This window comes from Lycium barbarum, chromosome 9 (assembly GCF_019175385.1).
Source record: "Lycium barbarum isolate Lr01 chromosome 9, ASM1917538v2, whole genome shotgun sequence".
Classification (NCBI taxonomy): domain Eukaryota; kingdom Viridiplantae; phylum Streptophyta; class Magnoliopsida; order Solanales; family Solanaceae; genus Lycium; species Lycium barbarum.
In genome coordinates, this window is record NC_083345.1 from 38,226,271 (window position 1) to 38,241,738 (window position 15,468).

General features: G+C 38.0%; 1 protein-coding gene across 1 annotated transcript; it reads left to right on the top strand.

The window, feature by feature from the left end:
* The first annotated feature begins 6,689 nt into the window (after positions 1–6,689).
* LOC132611877 (uncharacterized) lies at positions 6,690–7,151 on the top strand. Its single transcript, XM_060326239.1, has one exon. The coding sequence runs from the start codon at positions 6,690–6,692 to the stop codon at positions 7,149–7,151; it is 462 nt and encodes a 153-aa protein (XP_060182222.1).
* Positions 7,152–15,468: the final 8,317 nt, after the last annotated feature.

Here is a 15,468-nt window from a genome sequence, read left to right on the forward strand (position 1 = left end):
TAACGAGTTGAATTGGCATTGAAAATGGTTGCGGGTTCTTATGGGAAATTATATGATTTTTTTGTATATTTTATATAATTGTGAAAGTAAGACTTCAAAAATGTGAATTATGGTTGTTGTTAACGAATTTGGAATGAAACAATGCCAGTTAGTATGTTCGTCGTAGTTGTTGACGTTTTGGATGCGATATGGAAAGTGACGAATCGTTTGAACTTACGTATGTTGCTTGGAACATTATTGGAATATGTTTGAATAACCTTGAATGAGGAAATGAATACGACAATGTGGACATTAGTTTGGTATTGCGAAGTTTGAATGAAAGTTGTCGATTTATATAGAAAGGAAGAATATTGACGCTATAGTGACTTTTGTTGTGGCTTATGATGTTTGTGATGTTGTGGGTTGCTGTGTTGATATATATTGAGCCGAGCTAAGTCTCGGGGGTGTTATATATATAGGGGAAATGCTGCCGAAATTTCGGTAGACAAAAATGAAGTTGAGTGAATTCTTAAGCCTTGAAATCTCTAATTGGTAACTTTGACAATTTGCAGATTCTGAGCGAAACGGGACTTAAGTTTTGGGCGAGCGTAAGTCGTATATAAGGTATGTAAGGCTACCCACTCCTTCTTTTGGCATGTCTTAGTATGCTAGGTTGATATCGGAACCCCGGGAGCAATTCTGCTCCTCGAAATCCGAATTAGAGAATGGCTACTATTCATTCAATTCAATTGAAGCTTAAAGACCCTATTTAGGCTAGAAAGTAACCAAGCGTCCGAAACTTATGCAAACGTCGTCGGATCACTTCGAAACCTTTATGTATGATCCCATAGACCGCAAATGTCCGTGATTCTCGTCCGCCACCTCGACTTGACCCGAGGTGGGCCCGCTAACCCCGAGATGCCTTGTTTGTTCTATTAGGCTCTCTCTCTTTGTAAAAGTTTGACAAGGGACCTTTGACTGTGAAATCGTCTATTATAAAATAATGTTTTGATTAACACGATATGCTAAACTATGTTTTGGGTTATAAATACCATTTCGGGAGCACTTTTGTAAAATGAACTCCGTACTAACTAATTGTTCGACTATTTTTACTAAAGACTTGACTTATGATTTTATCAAGTTCTAAAGAATATTTTGACATACAAATTGCATTGTTTGCTCACGACTCCGCTCGTGCCCTTATTATGATTCGTTCACTGGTTCCCGGGCCGGTTATGATTCGTGCGCACTATGATAAATTCGGCCGTATGCTGTGTAACGGTTCCCGGGACCTCGCCATAGGGCCGGGTTCCGTTTGGTGTTATGCTGTGATATGGCTGGTGATATGTTATGATGATATGTGTGCTCGGGGATGTACAGAGATTTGAACTTTCTGGTGTTATGTTGTGTGTGGCACCAGTGTCGGAGTGGTGACCACGTTCCTGAGCTTTGCATGATTTTGTCTGCATTATGTATATATGCTTTTGATACAGATTCTGATATACTGTTCAGTATCCCCCCTTTTGTATCCTGTTTATTTTCAGTTGTGGCTTATACTTCTGTACTCTATGCTTTACATACTCAGTACATCTTTCGTACTGACCCCCTTTCTTCGGGGGCTGCGTTTCATGCCCGCAGGTACAGACACAGGTGATCTACCACTGTAGGCTCCACTTTCTGCTATTTCGGAGTACTCTCTTTTGATCTGGAGTCCACTTTTGGTACATACATCTTTTGCTATGTATATATTTTTGTATATCTAACTATTTGGGTATGGCGGGGCCCTGTCCCGTCATATGATTCTGTCGGTCTGTTTAGAGGTCTCTGGACATGGTTGTGGGTTTGGGTCTTTCTGTTCGGATGTGTGTATATGATGTGTTTGGGCGATCCCATTCGCCACGGTGGTCGGTCCGCATATGTTTATACGTTGCTTTGTTGGCCCTGTGTGGCCTTTGATGGTGTTTGTTGTGTACAGGGTTATCCTGGATAGTCCGAAAAACAAAGGAGACTCTGCCGAAATTTTTCTGGAAATTATCTCAATTTGTAAATACAGCCTTGTCGGCTTCTCCTATTTACTTGAATGTATTTGATAGATGGGTCTGGGTGCCCAAGTAGAGTGCCAGTCGCGGCCCACGGGGCTGGGTTGTGACACTTCAGACGACGTCCACTTCACGTAAGGAATACCATCAATGTAGGTAACCTTCTTGAGAGGAATGGGATCACATTTGATCGAGGACAAAGCTTCTGTCACATTCAGCAAAGTTTGAACAAAATTCGAAGTAGGGTTAGCAGGAGGTAACGGGGGTGTTGAAGAAGAGGCGGATGCTTTCGTGTTGGGTAGAGGAGGGAATTGAGAGAGTAATGCAATATCCAAAGGCTGGCCAGCCACTGTTGACTGCTGGCTAGTGATAGGAGTAGCCATTAACGGCTACGCTAGGGTTAGGGTTTGCATGGGAAGGAGGAGAGAGGAGAGTGTCTTCCGATTTGCAAGTTAGTGAAAATGACTACGATGGTTATGAGAATAATTCTTAGTTAGTTATGAAAGTAGATGCATGCATATGTAAAAAAAATTTTAAAAGTCTGCATGCTGTGTATATATCATATGTGAAAATAGTATACACAGTATGTGTTTAGTGTGTTTAGAAGTGGCTAATTATGATATAGACATGTACATATGCATATGATCAAAACGATTTAAAAGGAGTTAGTGAAAATAAAGTAGTGACTTGTATGAAAAATATAAGATATGTCCTTATAATCTTGGTTTTGAAATAGATGATTTGGGCCACTATAACTTGGCCAAATGTCAAGTTTTTGTGCGGTATCATATTGGCTGGTCTTTAATTTTTTCCCCTCAAATCATTGGTCTTTAAATTTTGTCCCTACTTCTCATTTAATAAAAATTTGTGGGTCAAAGTATCCTTATTCGCTAATCTACGAAATCAGAGATTCTGGGTTCGAACCCGAGCAAAGTAAAAAAAAAAAAAAAACAATTTCGCAACGCAAGGTTTCATAGAAACTATGCCTATTCGGGAAAAGTTACATCGAATCTATGCCTTGTCCGGCATAGTTCTATAGAAATTAAGTTTTCCGGCATAAGTTAATAGAAGCTATGCCTATTAGAACAAAGTTACATAGAATTCCTACAGAACTATGCCGGACAAGACCTTCCGACATAGTTCTATAGAAATTCAATTATCCTCCAAATTTTTGCTGGAAAAGACATAGTTTTTATGTAACCTTGCCCGAATAGACATAGTTTCAATGAAACCTTGCCTTGCGATGTTGGGGTGCGAACCTAGAATGTCAGGGGTATTTTTGACCACGTTTTTATTACTTAAAGCGCCGAACGGTAAAAATTAAAGACCTGCAATTTAAGGGACAAAAATTAAAGACCAACCCAAGCTAGGGACAATCGTGCAAATTGTCCACCAAATGTTAGTGTCAAAACAAGTTCTAAAAGATGATAACATTTGGGCTTTACTTATTCAAAATTATTTGATACAGATTAGCTAAATTCTGCCTTTGTCTTTGCTAGACTGGTGAGAAAATACTCAAAATACCCTCCAACGTTTGACCGAAATCCCAACTACACCTAACCTTTGCGTTGGTCCTATTACCCCCCCCCCCCCCCCCGGATAATTTTTTTCAGTATTAAAATGCCTCTTTTTTGCTGATGAGGCAGTCCAATATGACAACCCCCCATTATTAACAGGCCCTTGTCCACGTGCCACATCTTTAATTTCCCCTCATTTTTTATTAATTTCCCCCCTTCCTCCATCCATCTACTCTTCTTAAAAAAAATCTCTCAATTTTCCATACTCCATTTTCCGTATAAGGATCCGAAAACCCATACCCAATTCTCCTTCATCTTCATCAACATCATCATCATCATCAGTTTCTCTTCCTTAACAAACAACTCCTCCTTAGCATCATCAACAGATTCATCTTCATCAACTTCATCTTCTTCATCACTCACAACCCACAGATGTCAAGGCCTTAATCTCCTCGTTAAAGCCATTCATCAAGTCACTAATGGCTCTGTTGTGGGTGTTCCTTACATTCAAAAAAGAGTCATTACAAGAAGGAAAAAAAGATTTCTAAGTTTTGATAATTTCTTTATTGTTGATTCTTTGCCTAAAAGACAACAAAAGAAGAGATTGAAAACTGTTCCTACTAAGTATCAAGATTCTCTTTTGATTCAATCATTGAAGACAAAAAAGCAAGAGACTTCAAAGATCTGCTAAGATTTGTGAGGAATTTGGGTCTTGAAATTGGTTTTTTGTTTATTTTATCAGATCTTAGATGATATTTTATTTTAGTGGTATTAATTTTCTATATAGTACTTTTTCGGGGGACGGGTATTATTTTTTATGTTTTATGAATTTATAATGGGTATTATTTTGACAAAAAAAAATAGAGATGGGTATTAAATAGGGTGAAGAAAAAGATGAAGTAGCCTAAAAATGGAGGGAATTTAAATTTATCTATGTGGCAGTCCAGTTGGCATTTTAAAACACGTCAAATGTTGTTTTTTAAAGGCTATAATGCGCCACTGAGTGGTGTAGTCACGCTCTTGTCCACATCAACAAAAAAGGGCTATTTTAATAATGAAAAAAATTGTCCAGGGGGGTAATAGGACCAACGCAAAGGTTAGGTGTGTAGTTAGGATTTTGGTCAAACGTTGAGGGGTATTTTGAGTATTTACTCCTGGACTGGTCTTTGAAAAATGTTAAGCAATAATTGCACGGTTTTCCCTTCAAATAGACCGGTCTTTAATATTTTCCCTTCAAAATTGAATTTATACGTATAGGGGCATAGGTTCTTTAAGAGTGCGGGCATAACTTGTGAATATTATAATGCGTAACTCATGCCCCTATATGCATAATTTCAATTTTGAAGAGCAAAAAATAAAGACCAGCACAAAATAGGGACAATAGTGCAAATGACCCAACCCAATATCTAAAAATGTTAATGCATATCATGGTTCCTAAAGCTGTTTTCAAAAATAGTTTAGACAGATCTCTTGAGCCTAAATTTTGTCAGAAATAAATTGGTTTTGAATTCTGAAAAACGATATAAAATATCCTCCAAATGCAAAATGTTTACCTTCTTCATGCCCGCTAAACTAATTTCGCTTCTTACCCAACTGGCCAAAAATATTTACCCGAGTACCCCCTCTCGTCCAAAACCCTTCCTCCATAATATCATCGCAGTATGTTTATATATCATGATGGAGGATTAAGATAGGGACTGAAGCAGCCCTCCATGAAATCATCTTAGTATGTTTATATACCACAATAATATCATGGAGGACTTAAGAGTGTCTCATTGAAGGACTGAAGCAGTCTTCCATGATACCATCACAGTATATGTATATAAGATAATGGTTTCATAGAGGGTTTTTATTTTATTTTTCAGAAAAGTGAGTTCTTTGAATAAATTAACATGATACCATCTCAGTATATTTATATACCATGTTGATATCATATTTTTGGAGCATTTCGAATAAATATTTTGGGGGGGCAGCGGCGTTGTTTTCCCAAAAAACTACGCTTTTTAATTCTATGAAAACTGCAATCAAATACTTTTTAGAAAACATGTATTTTTGGTCTCGTTTTGGCTGAAGACGAATCTGGTAAGGGGTGATTAGTGTAGTTAATTCTTGAAGAATTTAAGCTTATCTTTTAGTAAAACGCCATTCTTTGCAACCTAAAAAGTGTATTAAATAATGGGGAAATTTCATAAATATACAACTTGCTCACTTACAGTGCAAAAAAACAGTCCAAAACTTACATTGTCAAGCTTTAACCCAAAAACGCTTTTATACAGTACTATACACTTATATACAAAAGAGAAGTACATTATGTATATAGGTGTATACATATTTATACGTCTATATACATAAACACCTATATACACCCATATACACTATTATAACTCATATACCCATATACAATATTATAACCCATATAACTATTTACACCCATATACAATACTGTAATCCATGTACCCATATACACTCGTATACCTATATACATTCATATACTCGTATACCTATATACACTCATATACCTATATACACCCATATACACTCTTAAATATTTTCTTTTTCTTTTCTTTTGACTATCTGGTGGATACTTGATCTCTTCTCTTCTCTCTCTCCTCTCTATCGCTGACACCGACGACCACCAGCGGTACGTTTTCCGGTCGGCTGGAGCTTCCTCTTCTCTCTTCTTTTTTTTTTCCTTTCTCTTTCCTCCTCTACCCTGCACCAGGAAATCCTCCCCTAGTAGGTTTCCGGTCAGGTCTGCGCAGGTACACAAGTATCCGGCAGAATACGGCGGCAAACAGTGATTCTCGGTGGCGAACAGTATTTTCCGGCGTGAACTGGAATTTTTGGCAGTGAACAGGTTATTTTTACCTGGAGCTGTTACCTCTAGTGGGCAGTATCCATTTAGCCTTTCAAATTTTGCCTGTTTTACTTTATTGTATATTTGTTTCACTTTCATGCCTTTAGCTTAACTTGTGCTTTAGTATTGACCTCTATTTGTCTTGGATAAACCTTTGACTAGTGTTTATTTGCTTTAGTGGCTTTAGTGAGGGATGGTAGACTAGAGTCATGTTCTCGATCGGGGACGGGGGCTAGGGGTGGGGGGGTTAAGGGAGCTTCTAGGTTGAGAGTAGGGTCTTAGAACATTGGGACTTTAATGGGAAAGTCCATACAGCTAGTTAAGATTCTTAAGAAGAGGATGATTAATATTGCTTGCGTCCAGGAGACAAAATGGGCAGGACCTAAAGCTAAGGAGGTGGACGGGTATAAGCTTTGGTTCTCGGGTAAGTCGGGAGATAGGAAAGGGGTAGGCATCTTAGTTGATAGTAAGCTAAGGGATCAGGTGGTCGAGGTTAGAAGGGTTAATGACATGATGATAATGATTAAGTTGGTCATTGGAGGGTTCACCCTGAACATTATTAGTGCTTACGCGCCGCAAGTGGGCTTGGACGAGGAGGTTAAGAGGCGTTTTTGGAAGGATTTGGATGAAGTGGTAGGAGGTATACCGCTTACTGAGAAGTTATTCGTAGGAGGAGATTTCAATGGACACATTGGGTCTATTTCGACGGGTTATGATGATGTGCATAGGGGTTTTGGCTTCGGAGACAGGAACGGATGAGGAGTCTCACTCCTGGATTTCGCTAGGGGTTTTAGCTTCGGAGACAGGAACGGATGAGGAGTCTCACTCCTGGATTTCGCTAGGGCTTTTGGCTTGGTAATAGCAAACTCGAGTTTCCCTAAGAAGGAGGAGCACTTGGTAACCTTTCGTAGCTCGGTGGCTGCGACGCAGATAGACTTTTTGCTCCTTCGAAAGGATGATAAAGTCCTTTGTAAAGACTGCAAGGTCATTCCGAGTGAGAATCTTATGATCCAACATAAGCTATTGGTGATGGATTTGGAGATCAAGAGGAAGAAGAAGAAGAAGAAGAAGAAGAAGAAGAAGAGGGTCGCCGATGACCGGCCGAGGATCAAGTGGGGGAATTTGACTTTGTCTAGTGCCCAAGAATTAGGGGAGAAGTTGATGGATTTAGGGGCGTGGGAGAGCAGGGGGATGCGAGCAGTATGTGGGATAGGACGTCCAGTTGCATTAGAGAAGCAGCTAGAAAGGTTCTAGGAGTCTCAAGAGGTCATCGTGGTCGGCACCGAGAGGATTGGTCGTGGAATGGGGAAGTCCAAGGTAAAGTGGAAGCAAAGAAGTAGGCATATGCAAAGCTGGTAGACAGCAAGGATGACGAAGAGAAGCGGACGAATAGGGAAAAGTATAAGATGGCGAGAAAGGAGGCAAAGTTGGCAGTGTCGGCAGTGAAAACGGCGGCGTTTGAACGCCTTTATGCAGAACTAAAGGACAGAGGCGGGGATAAGAAGTTATTCAGGCTTGCCAAGGCCAGAGAGAGAAAGGCACGCGACCTGGATCAAGTGAAGTGCATCAAGGACGAGGATGGAAAAGTGTTGGTGCAGGAAGCTCTCATTAGATAGAGATGGCAGTCGTACTTCCATAAACTCTTGAACGAAGAAGGGGACAGAGACTTTGTGTTGGGAGATTTGGAGTACTCTGAGAGGCATCACGATTGTGGTTATTGTAGGAGTATAAGGGTCGACAAGGTTAAGGGTGATGTCCGTAGGATGTGCAGGGGAAGAGCAACCGGACCTGACGAGATTCCTGTGAAATTTTGGAAGAGTGCAGGAAGTGCAGGCTTGGAGTGGCTAACTGGGTTGTTTAATGTCAATTTCAAGACGACGAAGATGCCCAAAGAATGGAGGTGGACTACAATGATCCCTTTGTACAAGAACAAGGGCGACATTCAAAGCCATAACAACTATAGAGGTATCAAGCTGCTAAGCCACACTATGAAAGTGTGGGAAAGGGTGGTAGGGATGAGGATGAGGAGATACGTGTCTATTTCATAGAACCAGTTCAGATTCATGCCAGGGCGTTCTACTACTGAAGTCATTCATATTGTTAGGAGATTGGTGGAGAGTATAGGGAGCGGAAAAGGGACTTGCACATGGTATTCATCGACCTAGAGAAAGCTTATGATAAAGTGCCAAAAGAGGTTCTGTGGAGATGCATGGAGGCTAAAGGTGTACCTGTGGCGTACATTAGAGCGATCAAGGACATGTATCATGGAGCCAAGACCTGAGTGAGGAGTATAGGAGGAGACTCGGAGCACTTCCCATGTTCTGATGAGTTTGCATCAGGGATCACCCCTTAGCCCATTTCTATTTGCCTTGGTGATGGATGGATTGACGCGAAAAATTCAAGGTGAGGTTCCATGGTGTATGTTGTTCGCAGATGACATAGTCTTAATAGACGAGACTCGCAGCGGAGTCAACTCTAAGCTAGAGGATTGGAGACAAACTATAGAGTCTAAATGATTCAAGTTGAGTAGGACCAAAACAGAGTACTTGGAGTGCAGGTTCAGTGGTGTACCTCAGGAGGCTGATGTGGAAGTGAAGCTTGGTACCCAGGTCATTCAAAATAAAAGAAGTTTCAAGTATCTTGGGTCTATTTTACAAGAAAATGGGGATATTGACGATGATGTCACACATCATATTGGTGCAGGATGGTTGAAATGGAGGCTCGCTTCCGGAGTGCTGTGTGACAAGAAAGTGCCACCAAAACTTAAGGGCAAGTTCTACAAAGTGGTGGTTAGACCGACTCTGTTGTACGGGGAAGAGTGTTGGCCAGTCAAGAACTCTCACATGCAAAAGATGAAAGTCGCGGAAATGAGAATGCTGCGGTGGATGTGTGGGCACACTAGGAGAGATAGGATCAGGAATGAGAATATCAGGGACAAGGTGGGAGTGGCATCGGTGGAGAACAAGATGCGGGAAGCGAGGTTGAGATGGTTTGGGCATGTGAAGAGGAGAGGCATAGATGCCCCAGTGCGGAGGTGTGAGAGGTTGGCTTTGGACGGTTTTAGGAGAGGTAGAGAAAGGCCAAAGAAATATTGGGGAGAGGTGATTAGGCAGGACTTGGCGTTGTTTCAGATTACCGAGGACATGACCTTAGATAGGAGATTGTGGAGGGCTCAGATTAGGGTAAAAGGCTAGTAGGTAGTCTCGCTTTTCTGTCGTACTAGTAGGCGTAGCTTTGCTCTACTTTTTATTGCCATATGTTTCCTGCTTTTATGTGTTGGGTCTTGTCTCTCCATGTTGTTTTATCATGACTTCTTTGCCCTTGTTTGTTTTCATTTTCGCATTATTTTGATTTGCCTGTCGGTATCTGACTTTTCTCCCCTTGTTTTCTTTTGAGCCGAGGATCTTTCGGAAACAACCTCCCTACCAACGTGGGGGTAAGGTCTGCGTACATCTAACCCTCCCCAGACCCCACACTGTGGGATTCAACTGGGTATGTTGTTGTTGTTGTTTTCTTTTGACTATCTCCTCTCAGCATTATCTCTGTTTTAGTTTGTCTTTAACTTCTTGTACACAAATAGTCCTTTCCCATTTCGCAAACCAAAGTTTTAATCTTTTTCTAAGTTCGAGTTTAAGGTGTCAAGGAGCTTTTCGATAAAAAAGAGGTATATAACTTCATTGAATCGAACCATAGAAATAAGCTTATTGAATCGTTTTTCATGAATTTGCAGGAATTGAAGCAGTGGTGAAATGAAATTCTGGGATTGGTATGTGAAAATTACAGTGTTTTGGGAAAAATCAGTGTTTTCTTTACTGAAATGGTGAAAAGATTTAATTTTGTGAAGTGGGTAGTTTGATTCTTGATTTTTTTGTGGGTATAAATGGGTGCAGCAAGTTCAAAATCTGAGAGGAGTGAAGCACTAAGATTATGCAAAGAAAGGAAAAGATTTATAAAACAAATAATTGATTCTAGATATGCATTAGCAGAATGCGAGAGAGAGAGAGAGTAAAGAGAGATGAGGCTAGGTCCTTTTTTGTAAAGTTTAAAAATATGGGTCAATTTTAGTAACACTGTTACTCTAATTGATACACAGTGTAATTATCTCTTAAATAATAATAGCTGAAACAAAACAATACTATTCTAAGTGTGCCTAAGCCGAGTAAATTTACCAAATTCAAGATCTAAAAGGGCATAGAGGTAGGGGACTACGTTCACTATCGTATCTAGTTAGTATGTATAAATCCATACACATAGAAGGCAAAGCATAAAACAATACTAAGCAAACATGATTGTCTAACAGTAAAACTCAAGATCCGTAATCAACTCCTTCCAAAACTCAATATAAACCTTATACCATATACTTAAGACAAAAAAGACTTAAATCTAACAGCCTACTATTCAACCAAAATTCTTGCTATCACTAGTTCAAAGGAGGTAGATTAAGGTTAAATATTCTACCGAGGTTTAAACAAAGCATACTATTTAAGAACTTATCTTTTGCATAATTCAATGGCACTGGCCATAAACTTACATTCCCATCCTTAGCCCTTCCGTAACAATTTGAGCTATGTTTGATGGGTTTTGGATCATAATCAACACATCTTGACTGTTCATCTCTAGATGAAGGTGAGAGCATGTTGTTGGATCGAAATAATAAGCGCGTCATGCGGAAGCTAATATTTGCAAACCTCGAACAGTTATAAATCAGACGACAAAAAAAAACTATACTAAAATAAGCATAATATTCTTATATGATTTGACCAATTGGCTTACTTATAAAAACAAATATATAAAAGAAAGCCTAAAACCTATTGAGAGAATAAATCTCCCCCTAAGCAAAAATCTCTAAAGGATTACATTGTGGATGCTTGTGTTGTTTATGAAAAAGAAAAAATCTCCTATTTATAAAAGTCAAAAACTTCTTCTCTAAGAAAAGAATAGTTATGGCAGAATCCTTTTGCACAAAGAAAACCTTTTCCATCAAGGAAAGATTTTTTAATTAAAATACAACTATGCTAAAATTCAAATAAGATAAAAAATTCAGGACAAACTCTAACACATGTCCTTGCAACCCGATCTAGCCAAGATTGTGGTTGTTGACGGGGCATGAGGGGTGAGGGATGTGAAAATTCTCCGAAACAGAGGGTTGTTGTTTTGCTCCATGTTCACAGGTAATGGTAGAAGCTTGTAGTAAATGGGGGTACGGGTGTGTGCTCAGTGGTGAATGTGTAGGTTTGAGTAAGGGTAGTTTGCGTCTTTGCGAGTATTTAGCTATACAACATTTTTCTTAGAACTACTATACTGCTAGTTGGCTTAGCTATCCTGCAATCGCTTGTGTTCACGATAACTATGTTTTAACTCAGGGATACTCAACACTGAGAGGAGGAATTTTCGTGTGATTCTAATAACATTTGTGTTTCACCACCACAATTCAGGTAATGTTACCTTCTTTCTACATTAGTTATGATGGTATAAAGTTACTGGTAATACTTTTGACATTGCTTAACCCTATATATGTTCACCCAACCATGTTATAGCTAACATCAAACTACTATTAAGAGCTTGTTTGGAAGTTACGTGTTCGGATAGAAGTGTCAGAACTGATAATAAGTACTTCTTCTGTCTCAATTTATGTGATATTTTTTGTTTTTCGAAAGCTAATTTGACTAAATTTTGAAGCTAAAGTGGATTACATTAACTCAATATTTTAAGATTAAAATTTATATATTTGAAAACTACATGAAAATTGCTATAAGCTGCAACTTTTTTCATATCAATTTGGTGAAAAAGTACATCTTAAATGTTTGTCAAAGTTCATGCAGTTTGAATCTCGGGAAGCGAAAAGTATCACATAAATTGGGACAAAGATAGTAGTTGTTATGTTTGGTAAAAAAATGTTGATATGTATTTCTTTTGGTATAATGACTAAATTACTTTTAATCTTTTCACATAAAAAATTAAGTTAATGAGCATCTCTGTAAGGAAAAGGAGGAAGTCAGGGTTTTGTTTTTGACAAAGGTATTTTGAGAATACGAAGAAAACTTAAGGATAATATATTAAAACTTTTGGTCAAACTGAAAGTACTTATTTTTGCAAATTTTATGATCATCAAATTAGGATATATTCGTGCATACAAAAGTATATGCTTAAAATATGAATTACTTGAGTCTTAAACCCGACATATTGGGTTATTCTATAGGAAGAGACGGAAACATACATTATCTTATGTGAAACTTACACAAATAGCTACCTTTTAATAGCTTCTAATAATTTATAGCTATAAGTTGAAAAATTACAATTCGTAACTGCTTTTGGCTGTATTTCCAGTAAATTTCGCGTTTTCGAAATAAGGAGAAATACAACGAAATACAGCGACGCTGTTGAGTAAAGAACGGCTCTATTTAAGGCAATAAAAATATTTTCCAAATTAAATGGTAATTTGTATTAATGCTTCCATGATTCACGCAAACCTTATGAGGTTCCATAACAGCTCACGTCTGTCAATCAAAATCACTCCATTCAAAAGTTTTTGAATTCAAAAAAACTCAAAAAAATCACTCTATTCAAAAGTTGTAGTATGCATATATACAATGGAATATAATGAAATACAGTGAAATACAAGAAACGCAAATCACTAGAGAGTAAAATCAGGCCCTATTTATGGAACAAATTTTTTTAAAAAAAACTGGGATTCAATTTAAAACTTCTCATAAATCACGCATAACAGTTGTTCTTCCATAACAGCTCACGAATCTCTCTCAACTTTTATCACAATCAAAACTTTTTGAATTCAAAAACCACTAAAGATCTAAAAACTTCCAAATACAGAAAAATATACACTAGAATACAATAAAATATGGTTGATTGTTTAAGAAATATAAAATTGTAGTATGCGTATATACAATGGAATATAATGAAATGTATCAGAATTGTTTCATAAATTAGAAATACATTGAAATACAGCGAGATACAAAATAGTGAAAACAAAGTGGAGCAAAAATAGGCTATATATTTGGAACATTCACTATATTTACGCCAAAAAAAAAAGATAAATACATTGAAATACAGTGAAATAATAAACTGAAATACACTGAAAATTAAATATAATGTTTGTTAATACACAGAAATACATTGAAATATACTAAAACATTTTATCAAACACTTGGTGGGCATGAAACTCCACAACTCTCATCAATGGTGTTTCTATACCAACAACCTATTCTGTTGCTCCTAGATGATGCTACACCACCTAAGGAACTATTAACACTGTAATAAAACATGTTTCAGCTCTCGATTTTCTCTTATTCGACATCTCTATTTCCTTGGTCATCCAAAACAAAAATCCATTAACAACATTGTTTCTCCATGACCTTCATATTTTTTAATCATATTTTTTATCTTTCCCTTCACTAATTTCATCAACACTCTCAATATGAGTCATGTACCCACTTAAAAAAAAATGTTAGTTGCTCAAATCTTGATATTTGGCACAAATATCATGTTGTGTGTCGTATTACAGCCTACTCTTATGACTTTTATCGCTTAATTCATGCCGTAACCGTCGTATTTTAACTCATATCGTTGTATTTCATGTGTATAGGTACGATGACGACAAACGATGGAGACTGTGCTAAAAATGACTGGAATTCGTAGCATATGGCGATTAGATGAGGTGACGAGTCGAAGACCACAAAGGCTGAACTAGAAGGAGATTGAATCAACTGAAGAAACCCCGCTTTTCGTCCGCATCGCGGGAAGCCTCAGAACATCAGGCCATCCAGTCGCATCGCGTGAAGAAAGCGGACCAACCAACTCAGTCATCAGCATCTCGCGATCCTTCCGCATCGCGGAAGGAAAGCGAGAAGCCTCAGTACTCTGCGCGATCCTTCCGCGATGCGGAAGGAAAGCGGGGTTCTGCGGAAGTTATCCCGATTAGACTAGGATTTGGATTCCTTATTTGTTATTTTTACCCTAGCCTATATATAGACGTTTTAATAGCTGAGAACGGTGTGCTGGGATTATTCAAGGACTTGTAAGCCACCATTCTATTTTTCTCTCTCTAGGTTATTTTCTTTTTCATCTTCTTCAACCCTAGTTTATTCATGGCTTCTTTTGTCTATGATCGAATCATGAGTAGCTAAACCTCTTAATTCTAGGGTTGTGGTGAAAGACTTGAAAGTTGGTTTGATGACAATTATTATCTATTGATTTTTCATATTTTGGGTTGCTTATTTATTCTTGATTTTAATTGTTTGATTATCTGTCCAATAGTTAGACACTATTTGTGGTGCGTGAATTGAACTTGAGAAAGGGAATTCATGTACGTAATAAGAATAAATAGAGTTTGTTCGATTTAATCGTTTCGCTAATGAGGATAGAGATATACCCTTTAGCCCTACTTAGTTGAATACTGAGAAATAAATGCGTTCTTGTTACCTCTGATGACCATAGAGATATAGGCATTATAGTAACATCTACAGGCTTGTGAGTAGTTCGAGAGAATATCACAAAGCATAATTAACCCGTTAACTAGTAACCTAGAAAATAAAATTGGTGGAATTGTCTGAAGATCAACTGGATTGTCGAAAGGCATAACCCTAGATCTTTCTCTCATCTGATAATTCTTAAAATCTTTGTCAACATATTCCCAGTCATAAAAACACCCATCACAAATTGTTTACTTTTCAGTTTTAGTTTAGTACAACAACCATCTTGATTTTCACTTTCTTGAATAGTTTCATGCGAATTTGAATTAGTTTAACAGTAGAATCTAAGTCTCTGTGGGATCGATATCTGGACTTAACAGTCTATATTACTTGTACGACCATGTATACTTGCGTGTGCGTTTGGAAGAAACAAGTTTTTGGCGTCGTTGCCGGGGACTTAGAAAAATTTACTGTTTTTCTAATTTGAGTTTTTTTTTTTTTTCTATTCAAGTCTTTACTTTGTTTTCGTTATTCTACTTGTGATTCTTCAGGCTTCGCTGGTTTATGCCAAGTACTAGAAGTTCAGGACAACCGTTATTTGATCTTGATCAAGAAATCGATTTCTATTCAAGTCTTTACTTTGTTTTCGT

Coding starts and splice junctions, on each gene's coding strand:
- LOC132611877 (XM_060326239.1), top strand. CDS start 6,690: ATGGGAAAGTCCATACAGCTAGTTAAGATTCTTAAGAAGAGGATGATT.